Source organism: Candoia aspera, chromosome 1 (assembly GCF_035149785.1).
Source record: "Candoia aspera isolate rCanAsp1 chromosome 1, rCanAsp1.hap2, whole genome shotgun sequence".
Lineage (NCBI taxonomy): Eukaryota > Metazoa > Chordata > Lepidosauria > Squamata > Boidae > Candoia > Candoia aspera.
Window position 1 is genome coordinate 272,329,064 of NC_086153.1, and position 25,645 is coordinate 272,354,708.

The following is a 25,645-nucleotide window of genomic DNA, read 5'->3' on the forward strand; positions in this document are numbered from 1 at the left end:
GTGATGGGGTGAGCTCCTGTTGCTAGTCCCAGCTCCTGCCAACCTAGCAGTTCGAAAACAGGCAAATGTGAGTAGATTAATAGGTACCGCTTTGGCGGGCAGGTAACGGCGTTCCGTTTAGTCATGCTGGCCACATGACCACGGAAGTGTCTACGGACAAACGCCGGCTCTTTGGCTTTGAAACGGAGATGAGCACCGCCCCCTAGAGTCGGACACAACTGGACTTAATGTCAAGGGAACCCTTTACCTTTTATTCATTTATTACATCTGTATGGCCATCCACTCACCAATTGACTCTGGGCTGCTAACAGAGGTTTAAAATCATGTACATTTATCTATTTATCATATTTCTTCCCCGCCCATCTCGTATTATGACAACTCTGGGCGGTTTACAAGCAGTTAAAAATAAAAGATTAAAATATCATTAAAATAAATATAAATACATAAATATGCAAGAAATGCAAGATATAAAATATAAAATCCAAAATGGTGGATAATCGTGTCATCGTTGGCCCCATCAAGGTACCAACCACCCCCATGATTGACTATCCCCCCTCCCACCCCAAGCGAGGTGGCACAACAAAGTCTTAACCCCCTTTCTGAAGGCTGGGAGAGTGGGGGCATAAAATCGTACATAAAGATTAAAAGAAACATACCTACATGGCATTTGGGACAAAAACTAACATGTTCTACTTTAAGCTAGGCTCGTGTAGTATCCTAGATCAGTTCTGGGTTACTAGAAAATGAGGTCTTCAGGGTTTTTCTAAAGGCAAGCAGAGTTGGAGGCATTCAAATCTTGGGCGAATGCTGTTCTACAGGTTGATACAGTGATAGAGAAGGCATGCCTCCTGGGTCCCATTAAGTGACACTGTTTAATAGATGGAACTTGGAGCATGCCAGCCCTGTCTAATATTGTTGTATAGACAGAGATAATTCTCCTTAGTTAAGGTCAAATTTCAAAAGGATCCTGATAATAAAGGCATAAAATGAAATCTGGATTCATGCATTGTAATAACCCATGCATTACTTAACCATGATTTGTTGGATAAACCTTAATTGGTTGGGTTTGCACAACTTGCCAATCCAAAGCAACCAGCTGGATTATTACTTAATATGATGAATGAAGTTACTAAAACTATATTGCTGATAGATCTGGATGATATTCATGAAAATGCAAACAGAGATGGGAAACAAAATTTTTTATTATACATTAGAGAATTGAGTTTGCAGATCATATTAAGTTAGCCTTCCCCAACCTCAGTACCCTCCAGATATATGTGCTTCTGAGAGTTCCAGGAATTGAAGTCCAACATCTGGAGAGTGTCTAAGTTGAAAGAGTCTATGCTTAGACATAATGTGGATGCCTTTTTTATTTTGGGTTAGTGCAGTGGGTGAACCCAGCCAACTATCATAATAGTGAGACAAGCCGTGACTTTGTGTAATGTACAGATTCAACATTTTTGTGTAAAGTCAGTAGAGATGAAGAATATGTCAGGTTTCTGAGATTCATTTTGCATTTTACTAGAACCCAGAGGTCCAGCAATTGGAACCAAGTGCCAAATAGTATCTTTGGGCTTTTCCCTGGTGGTTTAACATGCCATAGCCCTTCTCTGGCAATAAAAAGAACTATAAAATAGATTTTCTGGACTGCGGCCTTCATTCTATGTTTATAGGATCTTGTTAACCCAAAGCATTGTCCTCACAGGGTATCAATAGTTTTGAGATAAAGATTGGTCAATATACAATCAGTGTGATGCCTGGTATGTCTTGCTGGCCATTGACTTAAGCACCTTTCCATACAGTCAAGACATACGTCATTTCACAGTTAACTTGACTTCACTTTCTGATAAAAGGTGGTAAGTATGTAATTTTTAGTATCTTTTTTGACAAGCAGGAAAACCAGAAAGAGTCAACATAATACTATTTAAATCATGGACTAGGGACAAGGTATGGTCAATATTATGTGACAAAGAGTTGGTACAGCCATGGCATTCTGATATCAATATTAACTGGGAATGAAGAAAAGGTTAGTGTCTGTGAGATATATTTGATATTAAAAAATATGGGTATCTCTGAGCAATAGAATGGAATTCATAGTCCCATTATGCACAAATCTTCTCTTGGTTTCCCACTCTACAAGCTTTCCTCCATTTCTGCTGCCTAATTAAAAGTAGAGGAAAAAATACTATTTTTGTTTTTGTTGCCGATAAACGATTTGGAATCCCCAAACACTGGGGATTGTCTATCAGAAGACTCTTACCTACCTTTTGCCCACCTAATAAAATAAGGGCAATCTTTGTTGTGCCAGCAATATAGCTGAACAGTTACAGGTATCTGTGACTGCTTGCTTCAAGATGTGCATGACTAAAGGGCCAAAATGTTAGTAATTTCGTACTAGAGTCTTGCCTATACTCTCTAACACTGACTAGATGAAATTTAGTGCTGTGCAGTACTTGCTCATGGGTGCAGTACAGATAGAAAAATAGTCATTTTTTACAAGGGTTGGGTGGAATCCTTTGAGAAGCACATTTTGCTACAAATGAGAAAACAGATCTGCTCATTTGGGTATCTCAGAGGATAAGCAATGGCTGAATGTACATGCCCTGCTTAACTTAGCCATGGCTTACTCAACCTAATTTTTGGGGGTTCTCAGGACACACACTAAACCACAAACTAGTTACATTGGCTGAGTCCACAAAACATAGTGAGCTAAAATGAGGTTGGCTAGATTGTTGTTCAGTGCATCTTCTGTGTGTTTATACTCAGAGTAGCAACAATTTTAGCTCCTAAATACTGTCACTTAAAACATTGCAAAGCTGCGATTTTAAGGATAGTATATTCTCCTCTTTCGAATAAAGCCATTACCAGTCACAGCGGAGGATGAGTTATTATTGTTACAATACAATGTCCAACGAGGAGAGCGATGGAACACACCTTCCTCTGCTGAAGCATCTTCTCCCATCTGAAAGAGCACTTTAGCCGGCTGCCTGACCCAAGGTAACAGGAGGAGGACGAAGGTGGAAGAGAAGACCAGTTCCTGGTGCAACCTCGATCCCCTTCCTCCAGGATTCCGACTGCCGGGTCTTGTTTCTGGCCGGAAGTCATTTTCCACGCCGCTGCGTCTGGTGTCCTGGAAACGAACCGGTGGAGAGCGGGCGGCCCTGACAGGATGCTGAACGCGGATCGCCTCTCTCAGCCGGGGTTCGAGTATCTGGGTGAGGCTCCAGCGGGCGCGGCGGGAAGAGGAGAAGGAGATGCAGGCGCAGGTGGCTTCTCCGTTCTCGCCGCGGGGCGAGGGCTGCCTTCCCGAGAGGGAGGGAGAAGTGATTCTGGGCTCTCTCGGGCCTTTCCCCTGGTCCTTGCCTGTGGTGTGTCTGAGAGGAGTGCTTCCCCCGTGGCGCAAAGTAGAATGATCTAGCTGTCGCCGACCTTGGGAGGGCTGGGTTGCAGCTGTCGGCTTGCCAGCCTTCCGGGTGACTTGCCTCTGCCGGTATTTTCCTCTCGCATCCGAGGTGGGGATATGATGCTTTCGGGCTGTGTTTCTCGACCTTGGTCAGCTAGGGAATTCTGGGAGTTGGAGTCCACACAACTGAAAGTTGCCAAGGTTGAGAAACGCTGCTTTAGGGCCCAGGGCAAGCAAGCATGTCACTGGAAGTACTTGCTCTCTTTTAGAGCTTGGGACTAAATTGTGCTGTGAAGGAAAAATTGGAAATGACTACCAATGCAACCATTTCAAATATAACCATCTCAAGTAATAAACATTTATTTATATTGTAATCATTAATATGTTATAATAACAGCCTTGAGAGATTGTTTATCATCTGGTTCTCTGGCCAGTGGTGCTTACTTCTGAGTAAATAGCCTGGTTATTATATTATAATAATATAATACATATATAATACATACATCAATTTATAATGATGTATATATTATATATCATTGCTAAGCCATAGTTTGTTGAACCGTGGCACAGTTATAAGGTCTGCCAGACATCATTGTCTCGGTTCACATAACCCTAAATTAAATAAACGAAAATGTTTTGGTGCAATGTGAGAGCCCACCAATTGTGGTTTTATCAGTAAGTCATGGATTAGGAAATTATGGCTTAGCACAACATGTGAACCTAGTCACTATGCAGGAAATCTCATTTACCACTCTAAAATATCTATAAAACTGCTTAATAATTATCTAAATGTTTTACAATTTTGCATTCTCCCCACCCCCCATAATACCCCTACCTTGTGTAGGTCCACTTGCAGACCATGTTTAATTGGGTTATTGTGTTGTGTGAACCCTAGTTATTTTGTGTCAAGAATAGACTTAATTGCTTTCAAAATTATCTCAATAATTATGTATTCTATCTGAGTCAGGCTGTATCATACAAACTTAGAATGAAGGCTTAAGATGCTCTTCTGGCCTTTGGATATAGAGAAGGGAGCCTAGAGAGGGCCCACTAAAATAGGAAGTTCCAGGCATCATCACCATTACTTCTTCCTTCTCCTCCTGAGTGTTGGGGGAAAAGGAGTGAATTGGGAACAAAAATGGGATGATGGTGACTCAATCTTCTTACTGTAGCCATCTGTGTCAGCCCCAATCCTCAGTAGTCCACTGTTGATACATGCATCTGTATGCATGCACACATACAAAGAAATCCGGGAGTTAAAAAGATGGTTGGGATACCAAGTCAAATGGCTGCATCCTATTTAATCACCATAAATCACCTGCCTTTTACCAGTAGTTTGCCTCTGGGCAATTAGGTTATTAGACAACTAGAAGTGGTAGTACTTTTTGAGTTGATCAAAATCCCTTGGAGTTCTCTGAACAAAAAGTTAAAGCCAGATCAAAAATTGACATATTACCTGGGTCTTCAAAGATGATACAACTAGAAAATAGTAAAATAAGGATTATCTTACTCATTAAATAATAAATGTAGTCCGCAAGCAACTTAAACTATAAAACATACTCAGACAACTCAGACACAATGTTAATATTAAAAGAAATAAATAGAAAATCCTTCAGTTTTAACCTTATGTTTCTGCTCTGTGTGGAACTTAAAATCTAATCTCCCAAAATTGAATCTGTGTTCAGAAAGGAAAATCTTGGTCATTAAATTGTCTCTATGCTATTTAGAATGCTTGTAATGTTTATATCTTTGAGTGGGGATGGGGGGGAATACTATTTTTTTTAAAGTTGTTGAATAATGCTTTGTTTAATATGAAACTAGTGAAAGTAAGCAAAGTTTGGAAAAATGCCTTTGAGTCTTTTTTGGCATTGACCTGCAGTTGTTCAAACAACATTCTTTGAAGAGAATGGCAACCTTATTCCAGGTGCTTTATTGTATTTTTCAAGATCTTGCTAATAGTATTATCTGGCTGGGAGACTATAGGTAATTGTGAGGAGAGAATACTATTATCTGGCTGGGAGACTATAGGTAATTGTGACGAGAGAAACCAAATCAAGTTAATCTTATTCAGAAGACTGTTTGTTGCCCAGGGCTGTCATATCAGGTGTTCTTTGAAGAGATGCTTAACTTAGCTTCCTCACTTTTTGGGATGGATGAACTATTTTTTAAACACTCTCTCTCTTTTTCACACACACACACACACACACACACACACACACAAGACATGCAAGTTAAATGGGTGCTTCCAAAAATCCTTCTATTCTGTGGTGACTATCCCATATTCACAATATTTTCTTTATGGCTTTTAATTATAATAAAGCATACTTCTGTTGGACTAAGTACCTCATCCAATGCTGCATATTTTTTTCTTCATCCTTCACAATATTTAGGTTCGATATATTTAAAGAAGTTGATGTTTCAAAAATAACTTCTCATTCGTAATTGCAGTTGCAGTGTCAGTTGCTTGGTTTAATGGGGAATTATATAACTTAATCTTTCCTCCTCACCCGCTGGGTCCAGAAACAGAACCCCATGCCCCACTGTCCTTGACATAATGTGTGGACTGAATTCTTTTTAAATGTTGTGAACAGAGGGACCTTGGAGGTGGGGAGTTCTTAAACAAATGCAATGGAATGAGAAAGTTAAGCATGATCAAGATCATAAACGTAAGGGTCAGTACAGGAAAAAAAAATCCAGTGGTTGTGACAAAAGTCAAACAAAGAATAAGAGGACTGCAGAAGGAAAAACACATTATTTTGAAATAAAAGCATAGTTCATTTGTACTGATTTAAAAAGGAAATATGAATATGCAGCCAAAAAAGGGAGCTCAAAATATTCAACTACTCACTGTTAAGTTAAGGATGTTGCCAGTATGGAAACTAGCTAGTGAAATAAGTGGTAATAATATGACTTGGTTTTTGCAAAATACAATTTCAGTATTCCTTACAACAGCTCTGTAAAGTAGGCCAACATAATAATCATATTATGCCAGAGGCATAATAATCACATTATGCCAGAGTTCTGGCATAATAATTTTCCTGTGGCCTCTTCATGAATTCTTGGCTATTCAGCCAGGAACTTTCTGGCTCAAAGTTTACATTCTTAGCTACACCATATTTGATTCTGTTTCTCAGCCCTGAATTCTTGGTTCCTTTGATGAAACTTGGCCTTTTCAGTGAAGTGGTTTATGTCTTCCATCTCTAATTGAGGGCTTACTCTTCGTAGAGCAATTTTGAAACTTTTAATTATTTTCTCTCTTAAGTTCCTTTCCTTCCCCTCTCTACCAGAATCCTTTTCCCTTCATCTTGTGCCAGCTGTGGACATGTGAGAACATGAGCCCCTGCCAGAGAAGCTCTGCGTTTTATAAAGCTTGGGTCTAGTCAGTGCCAGAGATGTTGTGCTCTCTTACAAAAAGGAAATGCTGAGGAATGGTGTTGTACTGCCATTGCCAGCCAGAGAGTTCTTGACTTTTAATAAGTACCTGAAAACTAGCTCCTGAACCACTGCATGTATGCTTGATGATTTCTGGTTATGCTTTCCTTCCTTTCTAGCTGGCCGCCTGCCTTCATATAATTAACTATTTCATAAGTAATTAACATAAACATGTATTTAGTTCAGTTAAACAAAACTAGTAATATGACTAGTAATTCAGTTATACCTGCAATCTGGATTCCTGCAGCACACTAAAACACAATTGGGTTGTTTGGATTTAATGAGTCATGTGAATGCAGCCATTATGATTTTTAAACCATTGTTTATGGCATAGTATATTGTGTGAGACCAGCCAGTTGTAGTGCATCTAATAAACCATGGTTAACAAAAAAAAGTTACATAGTTGGTTTCATAAACCAAGCCAAAGACTGGATTAGATCCAGACTAATTCAGTCACTATTGTAACTAAATGCTTTTAATTTTCCCCATTATTTTCAGATGAGGTATACGTTCAGCTAATTAATTTGCCTATGTCTTTCTGAGTCCTAAAGAATATTTTTTCAAAATATTTAAGATGGAAAAAATATAAAAAAATCTATGAGTCTGACATTTTGGGAACAAGCAAGAAGATGGAAGAAGAGAGAACTCTATGGCACTCAGCATGCCCTGTGCCTCTGAGCTATCCTGTTGTCATCTGGTGCAGTGAAGGATGCTATTCTGTTACCATATTGAAGAATAATTCAACAGTCATTCCATTCAGCTCTTGTATTTGCAATGGGGTGGGGCACCATCTGCTATTTCATCTTAAACAGTAAAATGTCTTGGATAAAACCTGAAATAATAAAAGCAAAAATGATAGCACTATATGAAAGACGTGGACCATAACAAATTGTGGCAAGTTCTTAGTGGTATGGGGATACCAAGTCATCTTGTATGCCTCCTGAAGAATCTGTATAACGACCAAGTAGCAACAGTAAGAACAGACTACGGAACAACGGACTGGTTTAAGATTGGGAAAGGAGTACGGCAGGGCTGTATACTCTCACCCTACCTATTCAACTTGTATGCAGAACACATCATGTGACAAGCTGGCCTTGAGGAATCCAAGGCTGGAGTTAAAATCGCTGGAAGAAACATTAACAATCTCAGATATGCAGATGATACCACTTTGATGGCTGAAAGTGAAGAGGAACTGAGGAGCCTTATGATGAAGGTGAAAGAAGAAAGTGCAAAAGCTGGTTTGCAGCTAAACCTCAAAAAAACCAAGATGATGGCAACCAGCTTGATTGATAACTGGCAAATAGAGGGAGAAAATGTAGAAGCAGTGAAAGACTTTGTATTCCTAGGTGCAAAGATTACTGCAGATGCTGACTGCAGTCAGGAAATCAGAAGACGCTTAATCCTTGGGAGAAGAGCAATGACCAATCTCGATAAAATAGTTAAGAGCAGAGACATCACACTGACAACAAAAGCCCGCATAGTTAAAGCAATGGTGTTCCCTGTAGTAACATGGCTGCGAGAGCTGGACCATAAGGAAGGCTGAGCGAAGGAAGATCGATGCTTTTGAACTGTGGTGTTGGAGGAAAATTCTGGGAGTGCCTTGGACTGCAAGAAGATCCAACCAGTCCATCCTCCAGGAAATAAAGGCAGACTGCTCACTTGAGGGAATGATATTAAAGGCAAGACTGAAATACTTTGGCCACATAATGAGAAGACAGGACACCCTGGAGAAGATGCTGATGCTAGGGAGAGTGGAGGGCAAAAGGAAGAGGGGCCGACCAAGGGCAAGATGGATGGATGATATTCTAGAGGTGACGGACTCGTCCCTGGGGGAGCTGGGGGTGTTGACGACCGACAGGAAGCTCTGGCGTGGGCTGGTCCATGAAGTCACGAAGAGTCGGAAGCGACTAAACGAATAAACAGCAACAACATATGAAAGACACCAATATGTAAAAGAACTCAAGATTTTAGTAAACCTTAAGCGTGACCTACAGGAGGCAAATACAGTTCTTAGCTGCATCAACAAAGGTATAAAGTCCTGATCATATGAAATGATAGTGTAATTTTATTCCACTTCGATTGAACCTTGCTTGGAATAGGCTGTACAATTCTGAGCAATGCTTTTTAAGGAGGACATTGGCAAATAGGAACATGTACAGAGAAAGTTGACAGATTGGGTTTGGCAACCAAATTCTATGGAACAATGTTAAAGGAACTAGATATAGTTGGCATGGAGAAGAGATTTAGAAGCCAACTGATACCACCAAAAGAATTCCAGAGAAATATTAGAACTTCCTGACTGTATTTTCTGTACCTCAGAAAACAGCAGATTGTATGTTACTAGATTTTTAAGCAGATCCTGGTGCTTAAAGATATTTACGTTCCAAATATCAGGGATATTATAGCAGCAGACATTCATGTTGTAATAAGGGATTGAACTAGGTGATCTTTAAGAACCCAACCTTTGGCTGAACTATTCATCATGCTAATTCAGGAGATTTGAAACCATGATTTGTTGAGCAATCCATAAAGGCTAGACTCATAGGCTGAGTTTAAAAAAGGTGACACAACATTCAAAGTAAAAATCTGTCCTGTTCAGACTATGAGGCGGCCAGACAGAATTATTATCAAACTCTTTATTTAAAACAACTATGTACAACAGTAAAGTCCTGGTGAATAAATAAGGCAAGCAATTTCAATCAAGACCACCCAGGCAATGATGGATGAACAGGCAAAGCTGCAGGGTCAGACTATGGCAGAACAACAAGACAGAATTCAGCTAGCTCTCTGATCGAAGCTGTCAGACTTGGTGAAGCTAGAGTGCGTGGCAAGGCAGAAGCTGGAGGCAAGGTTCTGTGAACTGGCATGCAGATAGGACCAGGCTGACACGTGGAGGCTAGGCAAGACTGGACTGGAACCTCTAGGCAAGGCTTGGCTCTGGAGGCTAAGCTGGGCTGGACTGGAGAGTCTAGGCAAGGCTGAGATCTGGAAGCAAGGCTGGACTGGACTGGAGAGTGTAGGCAAGGCTGCAGACTGGTAGCAGGACTGGACTGGACTGGACTGGAAAGTCTAGGCAGGGTTTGAATCTGGGAGCATACCTGGAATGTATGGAGCAATACGAGGCTTGGAGCTGGACACAAGACTGTGCTCCGCAGGAACAGCAGAGAGAAGCTCGACTGGAGCGGCTTGTGCAGCAGGCAGTTCTGCAGTGGCAAAAGACGCTGGCACTGGTTCCACGCTGGCTACAGGCAAGGCTTCTGACGTTGGTAATGACTCTTCCACAATTGCTGTGAGCTTGAAGGATCGGTTGTCTTTGGCATCTTGTTAAATGCGTGCTTGCCTTTTAATGCGTTCCTTTCCGTGCCTTTTCTCTTCTGCAGCCTATCGGGCTGCCTTCTGATTCGTGCGCTTCTCTGCTCTCCTGTCTCAAGTGGTGATTGGAGGATTTAAATCCCCCTCTGGAGTTTGCCCAGTCCGCATTTGCAAATTCTCCCGCTCTGCTGAGTCACTTCTTGGTTCAGCTTCTCCAAGTCCCTCTTGATAAGTTTCATTTCCCCCTTCTGACTCCGGATAAGTTTTGTTTTCAGAGTCAGAAGCGGGCTGAAACCTCACAAAAACAACATCATGGCTTAGTGCAGTGTCTGAGTACAAACAATAATTAGAATAGGAAAGAAAATACTTCTTTGCAATCATATGTTTACTTATCAGTAATGTGCCAACTATTAACTTATGCTTGATGCTGCTCAACTGGCTACCATGAATGAAAACAACCTATCTGTGTTTGATACAATACTAAATAAATGAGAGAACGACTAAAAACAAGGTTGTTTGGTAGCTTCAGCTATGTTGTCTTTGCTGTGTTAGCTAAAAACACAAAAGTGTTTGCTTTCATTTGAGCTCGAGACTGAGAAATGTTTTGTTCTTAATTTAGATTCTGTTTGACCATGTTGTCTTCAATGGTAAAATACTCCCAGATTGTGCAGCCTCAGAACACATGTCCTAGATCAGCAACATAAACCATGCATTGTAACTTTATCTATGGAATGACATGCCAGACCAGCTCATTTTGCCAGGCAATAGGAGGGACCCCCTCCTTCTCTGAATAGTTGTGATGGGATTAATGAAGGATGAGTCACAAAATCCTGTAAGACAAAGAATGGTGTTGGCATAACCTGGTTATTTTTCTCTTTGGATTATTTGTCCCAGTTGCTATATTATGATGTCAAAGATGAACATAAAAGGGTTAAAAAATTGACTGTACTGAAAATACATAAGCATTCTTTTTGTAAATGTGATGTCTGAGAGTTAAAGTAACTTTTATTAAGGAGATACACAGAATTTCCCATGTTTTATTCCAGTTCTGGTCTGTGGCCTATTCAGCATTCCTGAATAGAATTAGCATATTAAAAAAAAGTTGTAGCCTAAAACAACTGATTCTGGAATACTGATTTTTGCATGACGTGTGTGTGTGTGTGTGTGTGCACGTGCACACCTTCAAGTCCTGATGACTACATAAACAAGTCCCTGCAGTTTTCTTGGAAACATTTTTTGGAAGTAGTTTGCCATTGCCTTCTTCCTAGGGCTGAGAGAATGACTGGCCCAAAGTCACCCAGCTGGCTTAAGGGAGGACTAGCACCAGACTGGTTTGTTGCATGACATACTGTATTAAGCTAAGATGTAATTAAATAATTTATTGCTCAGGGTATTATGTGAATCCAGCCAGTGTGGTTAATTTATTCTTCAGTGTGTTGCGAGAATGCAGTTAGATTCATGGAATGAAACGTGGTTCACTTAGCCGTGAAATAATGCTGTACAAAAACAGACAGTAAACATGTTGTACGAACACAAACAATAACTGTTCTGAAGCCTATGATTGGGGATTATACAGTATCTTAAAGCTGACATTCTAAGTGCATTCATTGTGGACATGAGCATCTGCCGCCAAGCAAGAAAGGCAAATGATAAAATGCATTGCACCATTTTGATGCAAGCTCTATCCCTTTTCTACATGTATTATGACATCACATATATGTAAGGGGTGGAGCTGTTTCAACTGATGCCTCTGGTTGCGGAAATAATGAGATACATTTTTAGGCAAGCAATCTGAAATACAAAAATGTATGCTCTTTAAATCATTGCATTTTAAATTCTTCTTTTTAGGGTTTTTAAAAAATTAAACCCTGCTATTCTGGATTTAGCTTCCAAAACTTTTAACAGACAGTAGAGAAATCCCAATGGCTGAAAAGAAATAGTGGCTATGATAAACTTTTACTGTGCCAAACATTTGGATTTTTAGTTTTCTGTAGTGTTAGCCTGGTTGTGTTTGCATACAAATAATTCCCACTAAATTCAGAGAAGCTAGTCTGAGGTAATGAGATTGTAACTTCTAGGAAGCTTACAGCATACGGGATAAAGCATTAATAAAATTGTAAATCCATCTTTTAAACCAATAAATAACAAATGAAACTATTAAAAACTATAAACTCATGGCTGCTGTCAAACAAGTCTGAATGTTCTCTTAAAGTGTACTGTTTTCATCATCTTCTGAAACATTAGGGTGTGTTCTCTGACTATTAACAACTTTGACTTTGCCAGTAAGGTATCAACTGCCAATACAAAACTTCTCTATTGGCTTGTACCCGGAATAATTCAATGGGTTGTAGTTGTTCTGGTGGGGCATATTTTTGGAATATTAGCCATATATTCTGGCTATGGCCATTTGAAAGTAAGGTCTCAAACCTTGATATTGTCACAGATGAAAGGGGAAATACAGTATGCACAAGGAAAAAGTAATAAAGCACTGTGATGATGTGTTCCTGATAACCTATAATACTGCCAAATGTATTGCCCTACATTCTCTAAAGGTTACGGTGCCACAACAGCTGCTGAAAGTTAAGAGCATAAAAAAATGCTTCTGCAGTACTGCTAATATATATTCTTAAGTAATGTTACTGGGACCTAGAAATGTGGTGTGGTTATGATAGTTACACAAAAGTCAAGGCTTTTTGGCTTAAAGTATTATACTTTTTCAGCATCAATATTTGATTCTCATCATAATAAAAGTAACAGTAACATAAAAATCAACCAGAGGAGAAAAGATGCAGTTTATGATCTGCTATTGATCAGTTTTTCAAACTGCTCATAGAGTTCCAGGAGAACTTGATGGGGTTCCATGAGAATCTAAGGGCAAACAAACAAACAAGTTTACTTGAACATAGCCAATTTTCTGTCACTAGACAATTGCCTCTTCATCAGGAGCCCGGGAACTTTTTTTTTTTAAACTAACAGGGTCCCACAGCCTGAAAAAGTTTGAAAACTTCTGCTCTAGACTCATCCAAGATACTGATGTCAGACTGACTGGGCTATAGTTGCTTAGGTCCTTATTTTTTTACTTTTTTGAAGAATAGAACAACATTTGCTCTCCTCCAGTCTTCTGGCACTTCAATCACTCAACAGGATTTCTCAAAAATACATAAAGGTTTGGCAGTTTCCTCAAAGATAGGATATATCTGGCCTTATTCAGAATGAATTGATTTGGCCTGATTGTGTTTCCACAATGCTTAAATAAAGAAATATTTACTACTACTTCTCTTTCCTGAAAAAAGAGTATTCAAAACAAAAAAAAAAACGTATTTACAGATATGGCTTTATGACAGAAGAGTTACATTATTATGGTTGAAAACCTAGTGAACCTAAAATTAACACCTACTTCCAAGTTAACGTGTATAAAATATTGCATGATTACTAAGACATACTGATAAGGTTTATACAGCCTGCTATATGGAATGCTTAATCTTAGTTTACTAAATAAACCACAACTACCTGGGTTAAACAAATGCTAGGCAAAAATGAAATAAACAATTTTAAGGGCTAAAGTGATGATTGTAACCAAACATTAATTTTCTTTCAATATACCACATTCTTGGCAAGATCAACTCTCTTTCTAGGTATACAGAACAGTAGGATTAGAAAACACTATCCTCAAATGTTACTCAGCCATGAAACATACTGGCTGATCTTAGATGGACCTAAGCTACATCACAAGGTTGCAATAAAGTTGAGATTGAGGAAGAGCAACATATACTACCGTGAATTATTTGGAGGAAAGATGCAATATAATTGTCATAAATAAATAAAAACACAATAAATACTATCGTATTATATTATTTATTCCTTGGCATGAATAATAGGGCAGGATACTCCAAATACCCAACAATTTTGTTACAGAATCTATAATCTTATCATCTTAGTACACTCACTGCAACTATGAGACATGGACAGAGATGTGGATAGCTTTAAAAGAAATATAATTAGCGAAATACAAGACTATCAAGACATATTAGTCTTGGACACTAAATTACCACTGTGTCAGGGGAAGCATGCCTCCAAATACGAGTTGCAAGGGAACAACGGGATCATTGGAAGGGACCTTAGACGTTGTCTAGTATGATGCCCTGCATAGGGTAAGGTCTGCTAGAACATCTCTGACAGATAACCATCCAGTCTGTGCTTGAAGACCTCTAGCAAATGAAAAACCAACATATTATGTGACAACCTGCCCCACTGACTGACGCTTTATACAGTTGGGAAGTTTCTCATGAAATCTAGCTTGAACCTCATTCTTTGTAATGTTAACCCACTAGTTGTGGTCTTGCCCTTCAGGACAGTAAAGAATAAATCCAGTATCTCTTCTGTGTGGCAACCTTTCAGATTTGAAGAGTTCCATTGTACTTTCCCTCAGTCAGTTTTCATGTAGGTTAAATATACCAAGTTGTTTTAACTGTTCTGCAGAGGAATTAGTTTTCAAACCTGCTTTGAACCTGCTTCAGTTTGTCATTGTCATTTCAAACTGTGGTGCCCAGAGCTGGGTTCGGTACTCCAGATGAGATGTGACCAGGGCAGAGTAGAGTGAACATAGATTTAGACTTAGACTTAGATTTAATTGACTGGATCTGAAGCATGCATCTCCTGCCAGGACAGGTAGGGACCACTGGAGAGAGTGGTTTTCAAGTACCCTGGTCCCGTGCCATTATGAGCTTTGTAGGTGGAAACCAGCACCTTGAATTGTACTTGGAAGCCTATTAGGAGCCAGTGCAGCTTGTGTAGCAAATTGGAAAACACTCATAATTTCTAGGACGGCTAGATTCTGGGCCAATTGGAGCTTCTAGGTGCTCTTCAAGGGCAGCCCCATGTAGAGTGCATTGCAGTGGTCCCTTTGGGAGGTGTCCAAAGTGCAAGTGATCATGCACGGTGCCTCCTTTCCTGGTCCAATATGAAGCTGTGCAAAACCCCTGTGGCCACAGATACCACCTGCTCCTTGAGCAGGAGCCATGAGTCCAGGAGGACCCCCAAATTGTACACTGATTCTGTCTGGGGTAGTGCAACCTCGTCCAGAACTAAATATGGAACATCACTAGGGAGTCCTAAAACCCATAACCTCCAGACACTGGACCTCACCCCATGCCATTGAATGACCTCACCCAGCAGCCTCTTGTTAAATAGGACTGGGGAGAGTGTTGAGCCCTGCAGGATTCCACAAGCAGAAGCTGCAAGCTAGATCTCCCCCCACCCCCCACCCCCACCCCCCATCAGCACCAATTAGAACCTACCTGGAGGAATAAGAACTCACACAAAACTGTGCACCCTGTACCTAACCACTGAAGATGGTCCAGAAGGATATCATGATCCGTGGTACTGAAAGCCGCTGATAAGTCAAGAAGAACAAGGACAGATACACTACTTCCATTCTACTCCTGCCAGAGGTCATCCACAAGTGTGATCAGGGCCATTTCGGTCCCATGCCTGGGCCTGAAACTTGAGTGAAGGGGGCCAGAGGTCCAGATTATCCTTTTCCTCCACGGCTTTGTACAGTACAACTGTGACCACCTTCTCAACAGGACAAAAATTGTCTAGAATGGTGGGGTCTATTGATGGCTCTTTAAGGAAGGGGCAGACCATCAGCTCTATAAGTGTTGGCAGGACCACCCCCTCTCTCAAGGATGTGTTTACCAGCACTTACTTTCTATAATCTAGACTCTGGTACTGTTAGTGCATCTCAAATTAGCATTTCCCTTTTCAGCAGCTGTTTCATGCTGCTGGCTCATATTTAACTTGTGAAAAGGAGCTAGGCGTCCTTGTCAACTACAAGTATTTTTGCCAGGCCAAGTCTCTCCCATCCTATACTTGTACCTTACATTTTTTTCCCCACCCAGATGCAAAATTTTTCATTTCTCCCTGTTAAATTCCATCCTATTCTTATCAACCCACCACTCAAGCCTTAAATCTTTCTGAATCTTCTTTCATCTAGAGTATTAGCCACCCTTCCCAACTTTGTGTCATCTGCAAACCTAGTAAATGTTCCTTCAGCTCCCTCATCCAAGTCATTAATTAAAATGTTGAACATCATAGGGCCCAAGACAGAGCCCCATGGCACTCCACTCAGTATTTCCCTCCAACCTGAAGTAGAGCTATTAGCGAGCACAATTTATGTACCTTTGTTCAGCCAACTGTGAGTCCATCTAACAGCATCTAGCCTATATTTGATCATTTATGAAGGAGGCTATCATGAGGCTCTCTGGCTTTGCTGAGAGGCCAGGTGCACTACTTTTACAGCATTCCATGATACTAAGCCACTAACTATACCAAAGAAGGATATAAGTTTAATATGGCACAATTTCTTTAGAGCAAACTCATGCTGGCTCCCGTCAATTGTAGCATGCCTATCCAAGTGCTCACAGCAGTATGTTTCCATCTCTTGCTTGCAAGCACCCCAGAGGCATCTAGTTGGCCACCCTGACAAATTAAATGTTGGACTAAGTTGGACCTTGGCCTGATCCATCTGAGTTATTCTTACGTCCTTAAAATTGCTAATTATAGTAGCAATTTTTGAAGGGGGTCTTGGGGCAACTTACAGTACGTAGTTTTTTACACAGGTTGTGTTCCCCAGCTTAGCAGATTTGGGACATCCTTGAAAGGAGAAGAGCAAGGGGGAATCTACTTGTAAATTATTGGATGTAACTGAAAGAGATTGCACCTGAAGAGTGTGCATAGGAACTAAAATATTTTGAAATAAACATTACACAGAATAATCTTTTAACAGAGTTTACATGTTGTTCTAATACTGTTTATACATTTCACATGGTAGCTTTGTAACTGCTCCCAACTGTTCACTAATATTCAGAGTTTAGGACATGGGCAGAGGACTAGTCTGAGAGATTTTTTTCCCCTCCCTATAGTGTGTCTGTCTGTCTGCCAGTTGTGAGAAGAAAAGATCCTTCTAGGTGTGAGAAATCTGGACTATTTATTGCCTGTTGCATTTGAATCTGATGAACACTGATTCTGGCTGGAATAATTTCTGGAAGTATGATTACTGAGCATAGAACTTGGAAATGTGGAGAAAAGGGTGGGAGGGACAAAGATGAAAATAACCTGGTTGCTGTTAACTTTGGAGTGTGACTGACTGAATTGCATTACTCGTTCTTCCCTGAGGCGACACAGGTGTGCAGAGTTATTTTTCTTTAATCACTCACATAAATTAACATTTATTCTTTTGCATTAAAATAATTAAATAAAACTACACCCTGTATCTTTTATTACCAGATAATATCTCTGAACCTCTGGCTGACAACCTTGCTACTAGCTGCAAGGTATTTTCCAGGGTGTGCTTTACCCACTTTTGTATTAAATAATGTTCTAGGTTGAAAACAAACAAACAAAATAAAAACCTGATAGCAATCAGAATCCATGTGAAGTTTTAATAATAATAATGCCCAGTAGCAAATCATGTTTTCTAGATACTTCTCTTGGGTTTGTCGTCCCTTCCCATCTATCACCTACATCAGGGTGAAAAAATATATACTGTAGGTGGGGGAGCTGTTAATACAAACAGCTAAATTGGGCTGCAGAACAGTGGGTCACCTGAGTCAGGAGGATTGAAATAGATGGAGAGGAAATCGTTCATAATAAGCTGGAAAGGAAGAAATATAGTAGTAGCTGACCCTCAAAGATTTTCCTTGTGCTATTTTCTTTGGAAAGTCTATCCTTGACTGCATTTATTACATTTAAAGTTTGGAGGCATATTCCTTTGCTTCTGGAATGCATTTTCTAATAACTTGAAATAATAATGCTGTTGCTTTTTCATGAAGCTGTTTATGGAATATACCCATATATATTGCTATTCTATTTCTTTACAAGGAAATACCAGTCCAAATAGTTTGTAGAATTTTGAGTGCTTTCTGGTAAAGCAAGAGTCACTTGCTGGGATGGGCAGCTATAGAAATCAATCAATCAATCAATCAAATAAATAAATAAATAAATATGTCTCATTTATGGAATTTTGGAGTGGGGTGTCCAGACATTATCACAATTTTTCATGAATAACCCATCTTCTATTTTATCTATCCAGACAAACAAAAAAAGCAAAAATGCCAAGAAAATAATAGCAGTTGCATGATGTTTTTTGATGAATAGCATTAGGCATTGTCCATCTGTAAGTGCTGTCATATGCTTCTGACTTTTCTGGGGCAACTGAAGATACTGTATATGGCTGAGCCAGATAGATTACATAGCGATTAAATAGAGTTACTTGTAAACTTTGAATGTCATTCCCCAAAGTTATGACTAGTTAGTTGCTCATTGGAAAGTGAAATTCTGTGTGGGCACCTGGTACAGTTCAGTATCCAATATAAGACTAGGTAGCTTACCTATATATCATTTAAATACATATAATGACAACTGGGGTAAAAAAAAATCTACCGCAAATCAAACAATCATCTCATGAACTCCAGCTAACAATCTGATCACATGCCAATTATTTGACCATGTGCTTCATACTATTTAAAATATGAAAATAAAAACTTGTCTCCCTGTAGAATATTTTGGAGGGGAATTTTACCATGAATGGCTAATGTAATGTTAGCAGGAAGTTGTGTGGAAAAAGTCTTCAATCAGCTGTTGGCATCAAAGTGGCTAAAGGGCAGATTTCTCATGCCAGTATCACTCTGCTTGTGTGGTCATTTCTTTTTGTTAAAGCAGCAAGATTGCTAAAACATTTCATCAAGTTATTCTTAGCCAGAAACTTAGAGTAAATGAATAGTGTCCTTTGTCCAGTTCTAATGACCCTTGTTCCAGCACACTTGAAAATGTACAGCTTTGTTTATGAGCCATTTGGTTCTACTGTGTCAACTCATATGCATGCACTTTGATGTATGTCAGAGTCCTCCGGAAAAAAACATGTTTTGGAGGTATTTTAGGAGAATGTGTCTACTGTCTTGAAAGATTTGTTTGCAGGCCATTATTAAAACTCTGTGTCTAATTCTTCCAAAAAAGTTGGTCAATTATCTTAAAGGAATTTATGTAGTCTACTTAGTACAGGGGTGCACAACATACGTTGGCTCAAGAATTGCAATAGGCTTGATGTAACCTATTGAGGGCCACACTACTAAAATGGCAGGTTCAGAATATAAATAAGTCCAATTTTGATGGTGAAATGTTAAGCTTAAAGCTCTGTAAGAATTGACATCACTGACTGGGGGATTCTAGGAGGCTATCTTTTTGCATAGCTGTAAAGAAATATATTAAGAGCGAGCTTAGTATAATACCTAATTATATCTGTAGTTTTATTCTTATTCTAGGCTGCTTTCATTTATTTATCCCATAGTAGCTGACAGATATAGAACACAATGAATTACTCAGTTATGACGTAATTTTTAATACCATTATGTGAAAAACAAACATGTACCCCTGGCCTAGGAATTGTTTTAATGGTTCAGGGAAAATGCAATCAAATCTCAGGATCTCAGATAAAGAACATAGGATTTACACTTTTCAGGACACATTTCATTAAGATGATAGCATAAGAGTGTATATCTGTGATTGTGTTCACATAGTTTGATTAATTATGGTTTATTTATTTAACCATAGTTTATTTAATAAATCAAATAAAGTAATTTGTTATAATACAATAACCCATCAGTCATGGATTATAAAACTCAGTGCCTGAGTTCATACAACATGTTAAGTCAAAGAAACCATCTTAAGGTATATTGAAATGTGTGAACAAGGTCAGTATAAATGCTTTTCAGTTCCAGAATGTAAGAAGTATAACAAAAGGTTTAAGTCCTTAACTTTTTAACTGTGCTAACTGAACTAACGGAAAGAGACATGTGATAAGACATTTACATTAACAGGGTAACAAATTCTACTCTTATTTTCAGCCCAAAGGCATGTCATTACTTATATGGAAGATGCAGTGAGCCAGCTGCTAGAAAGCAGAGAAGATATTGGTCAATATGGTATTGCCAGGTTCTTCACTGAATAGTAAGTATATTACAACCTACCAGTATCCTTATTTCTCATATAATACTTGCTATAACATAAAATTTCCATGGTAAAATGCATAGTATAAGAGAATACAAAGATGAAAACCATTCAGCTAACTTAAACTGAAGTGGAGCAATGTATGTATAAACGTGCAGTATGCAAAATTCCAATGGTGTTATCCAACCAGTTAAAAAAGATGTTCAGAAGAACATCGTTTTCTTCTGATTCTAGAATGCTTACAAAGTTGAGGTAAGTCTAATTTCCTGGGGGAGGCTGTTCCATAATATGGAAACATAATCTCTTGTCATTAGCCCTTCTGGGGGATTACAAGCAATTTCTCCCAAGATATTTGTACTGGACAGCTTTATTCTAGCTTAAGAAGATGGTCCTAAATGAGCCCTGATTTCATTTAGTACTATATTCAGTCTAAGAAAAGTTTAACCTAAGGAATCTATTCAACCAATTTTTATTTCCCTTGTTCTGAGACTTGCCCAGTCATGTCATTTGTTAATACCTGGCAGAAATGGGTATACATTTCAGAGAAGCTAAGCACAAAATAACTAGTTGGTGTAACCAGACATTAACTGGATTCAATTTAGTAGAAAATATATCAGACACTGCTTTATAGTAACAAGCTAGCCAGACCAAAGTTATGGATGTGAGAAAGACATCATATTGCTGAATTTGATGACTGATCTCATTTTATTCATTATCTGAATTTGATGACTGATATTTCTCTGATCTCTGCCAATTTCCCATGTGATAGACTTGCCTCTTCTTTTTCCTGTTTTTGAGAACTTCTGTACAGTATGTATAGAACATTGATCTTTCAGACATATCCTCCTCCTCCTCCTTTATCTAGAATAGCTGATTAGTTGATTGATTGATTATGTGCCATCAAGTTGGTGTCAACTCTCAGCAAACATAGACAGATTTTCTCCATGAAGAATAGCTAATAGAAATATAAAATCTATTTTAATATAGGTAATGTGCTGTCAGCCCTACAAGGTAGACCAGATCAACAGACAGATGCTATATAGATCTAAAACTACTTTTATTAGAATGGCTACAGCAACAGAATCTTGCAGGTCTGAATATGCTTCCCCTCCTCCCTCTTTCATCTTCATGTGAATTTGTGGATCACCTGTCTTAGGTGTTTTCATGAATCTCTATCTTCATATGGGCTTAAGCAATGTTTATCTGTTCATTGCTTTGGTAATGAATCTTCCCTCTCTCTCTCTCTTTTAAATTAATATTCATTGAAGAATTTTTTACAGAATAAAAACATTTAAAGGAAAAAGAAAATAAAGGAGAGTAAAACAAAAGTGGTAAGAGAAGAATAAAGAAATGAAAGAGAAAGGAGAAAAAGAAAAAGAAAAAAGAAAAAAATATAAAGAAACGGCTTCCGGTCTTTCTTTACTACTTTATAAATACATTCAACTTTTATCCTCTCTCTCTAAGGTTATAACTCCCTTCCTTCCATAATCTACCCTTTCTAATCATCAAACCCATAAATCACAAGTACATTTTTTCTGTTTTCAACAAAAAGTCCACAAAGGGTTTCCAGTCACTGACAAATGTAGTTATTGCCTTTCTCTAATTAAACAGGTCAATTTTGCCATCTCTGCAAATTCTGTCTTCTTCACCAACCATTCCTCCATTGTAGGTATTTCAGAGTCTTTCCGTCTTTGTGCATATAATAATCTTGCTGCAGTTACCATGTACAAAACAATCGTCCATAAGTCTTTTCTAGTTGTTTGTCCGTTAGTCCCAGCAAGAAAAGTGCATCTTCCCTGTCTCCATCAAGACCATCATGTATACCAGGCTGGCAAGCAGCACACATATGGCACGCCAAGCAGTCTTATGCGGCTCACCAACATTTTTTAAAAAGTAAGCCGCTGTTGCTGCTGTGCCAAAAGATATCCTGCCAAGTACCTCCAAGCCTCACTCCCACCATCAGCTCCAGAACTTCTCCACTCTGCTAGCCACAGAACAGCTGAATGGCACTCTAGGTATTTCTTTGTTGCCCATAAGGTTTTTAAATTTTTCATTGTGGCTCTTTCCCCTTGATGAGTTGTGCAGACCTGATCTCTACATATGCTGTGACATGTATACATATAGTCACTCTCTGAAGATATTCTGCTTTAATTCTGAAAAAACAAGTAATCCTAGTGAAATAAAACCTGTTATGTGAAAAAGCTTATAATGTTTTTGTCTTCATGAAGATAAGGCACTGTGAAGAACATGGTAGATACAAATAATGAACATTTAAACCAGGCCAATTTCTACTTAATCTTAGAAGTGGAATAATGGGGAATTGGGGTGATGAAGTCTTTCTCTTTTAAGTGAGGTATGGGGGAGAGATCAGTTTCTGAAAAGAACAAAGTGGGGAAATGCCATGCTGTGTGTGTGTGGCACAGGTTGTTGTTATATAGTAAACGTTTTTGGAATTCCTAACATTCCTTGTGGTTCCCAGCAAAATATTCTGCCTAAGCAAAGACATGAAGTAGCGGGACTTCTCAATGATTTTTGTAGAAGGTGAACCAAGCCATGCATTATGCAAAATTGTGTGATATTTTCTTCTGCATTTTAAAAAAAGAGTTAAAGCAGCAGAAGGCAGGCTACAGCTGAAGACTGGCTAGCTAGCAATATTCTTTATTTGTTTTCCATCTCAGGATTGCTATCTGCAAGTTATGTGTTTTATTTTTGAAAAAAAGAAAGGGAAACCTACAGAATTCCTGTATCTTGACCTATATAGATTAAGAATGCAATTTTGACAAAGTGATCTTGAGCTGGAAAAGGTTAAGCAGCCTCTCCCTTCCATTTTTCTTCTGCTCCAACTATAGTCTGCCTAGGTTACTTTGCATTTTAAAAAAAGGAAAAACCAAAGAATCATAGAACTCAGTGTGCAGTTGGAGCCAGAACACTTCTATCATTTATTTATTCACTCTGTTTGTACATCTCCCATTCCCACAGGCTAACAATCAACATCAGCATAAAATAAAAGGCTCAGAAGTAATAAACCAAGGCACAATATGAACAAAATCAATAAAACCAAAAAAATAAACATGAAATACACAAAATAATGTACCCACCAGATTCCAGACTTCATTCTCAACAAGGCCTTCTCCTGTGCTGGATGGAGCAATCAGGTCTTAAGTACCGTCCTGAAATCCTAGAGGAAAGAAGTATACCAGATCTCTGAGGGGAGGGAATTATAAGGTATGGATGTAGTGATTAAAAATGCCCAGAACTTCATTAAGAGTTAAAGAAGGCATTTCTCTGGAATTGTTAGGTCCAGAAACCCAAAGCCACTCTGCCTTAGAGGAACCACAAAGAACAGGTTTTTAGGCAAACCTGTCCTTTTCCTCCAGCACCACTGACTAGAGCCGCCCCCTCAAGAAGGAGAAGAACCACTGCAAAAGAGTGCCCCCCACTCCAGTCCTGAGGAAGTGTTTCAGGAGGATATCATGATCCATGAAACTGAAAGTAGCTAGGACATCAAGAAGGAGCAGGAGGTGTATTCCAGCCTGAAACCTGACTGCCGAGGGTCTGGGTAATCCTCTTCTAAGCTTCTCTGAAGTTTCCAGGCCATCATTTTTCTCTATAACCTTCCTTAAGAAGGAGACAGGTCTAATATTATCTAAAATAGTCAAGTTAAGTGAATTCTTCTTGAGCTGAGAACACCAAGCCTCTTGAAACATCCCCTCACTCAAAGAAGCTTTGATTACTACTCAAATCCAGCCTCTTGTCACCTCACAGGAGGCATTAACTGACCATGATGGGCAGGATTCAAATGAAAGGTGGCAGAGATGACACCACAGTGAGCCCTAACCACTTTCTCAGGACTCAAAGACTCATAGATCATTTCATAAAATATCTCCTTTTTGTCACTTGAATCACCACTATGTGGGTTCAAATTTGAGCTCTTAACCAGTGTCTGGTAAGATATGAGATGGGACTTTCTCTAGCCATGCTCTAGGCTTTTCCTCTGCTACTTCATTTCCCTGAGTTCCTCACTAAACTAAGAAGTTGCAGTGAATTTGTAAGAGGGGAGAAACTACTGTAGAGTAATCTGGTTAAATTCCCTAGTTGCCCCTTTGTTCCTGTGGTCAAGCATGATTTCAACCAAACTGCCCACAGATCCTCAGGAAACTCCTCCCCAAGTGCCTCGGAAAATCACTGGATCCATTAGGTCCTGAGGCAGGCTATATAAAAGGTACTTCTCCATTGCAGAGGGAATTGCACCTTGAATCTGCATAGCAATAAGAGAGAATGATCTGCCCATGACAAGGGGCTAAGCTTGGTTTCCCCCATCTTTCTGATCATATTGCATCGTGTTGCAAAACCAGTTCTAATGTGTGACTCTATAAATTGGGGCAGGTCAATGGCTCTCATGGCAGCTCTGAACTCCTGTGCTGTTCCAGACCCCTCACCCAGGGAAAGCAGATTGAAGTCTCCCAACAATACTAGTTTGGGGGATACCACTGCCATTCTAGCAATTAGGTTGAGTAGCCATGACTGAGTAGCAGGGGGAACGGTACACCATCAACTAGCCCAACTATGCCTTTGGCCCTAACTGCACAAATAAGGTCTCACTTCCAGTTACCTGCAGAGTAGTGCGTCTTGATGCCAGCAGAGTCTCATAGCTGACAATAACCATATCCTTCCCCACCCCCACCCTGGACCGTGGCTAGTGCCAAAGCCCATATAGGCAGATCTTTGAGAGAAGAACTCCCCCCTCCTCTCCCCTGCCCCCAGATTTTAGTAATGCAAGACAGGTCTCCCTCTCATCCATAATTAAATCATGGATGGAGGTGGTTTTATTGCAAACAGACCTAGCATTCAGTAGCAGCAGCCAAAGCCCCAGGGCTCCAAGGAATGAGGACTTAGGTGATCAGTCATAGATATCAACCCCCACTTCTTTCAGTGCAGCCCATTCACTGCCTCTCACATACCTCCCATTGCCATCAAGACCATCATCATCCTTTTCTCCACAGTCGTGCCACCACCATGACCAGAATAACTCTCTGGTATCTTGCGCCAAATCACAATAAGCCCAGGTGACTCTTACTAGAGATGGGAGATTGTAAACAACACCAGGACCCTGGTGCCCAACTCTGGCTCTCACCCAAGGTATAGTTCTCCAGGCCTCTAATCAAATTCAGTCCTGAACACAGCCTCTTAATGTTATTAAGTGAGGAGCAGATACAAGGAAGCTACACTGATGCAATCCAAAGTCCTTGCCATCTGAAACTGAACTGTCGTACATCCAGTCTGTGTTAAAAGGTTCATGCAGCAAGGAGTCAAGCTGTTTCCAAACAACTTCCAGAACAGCCTTGATGTCACAGAACCTGGAGCACAGCCTGACTGGAGAATCAGTGTTCCAAAGCATGTCCTATGCTGGCAGTTTTCAACCCAGACCTCTTACTAGCAACACAAAATTTCAGAGGTCCTGCCTGCTTTCGCTGCTGGCCAACTGTGATGCAC

General features: G+C 39.6%; 1 protein-coding gene across 1 annotated transcript in view; it reads left to right on the top strand.

Moving 5' to 3' along the window:
• Positions 1 to 3,128: 3,128 nt before the first annotated feature.
• CSTPP1 (centriolar satellite-associated tubulin polyglutamylase complex regulator 1) overlaps positions 3,129 to 25,645 on the top strand; it is a 180,381-nt gene continuing 157,864 nt past the window's right edge. The window contains exons 1-2 of the mRNA XM_063289701.1: positions 3,129 to 3,215; positions 20,050 to 20,152. Coding sequence (XP_063145771.1) covers positions 3,170 to 3,215; positions 20,050 to 20,152 — 149 coding nt within the window. The 5' untranslated portion in view covers positions 3,129 to 3,169. The remainder of the gene's footprint in view (positions 3,216 to 20,049; positions 20,153 to 25,645) is intronic.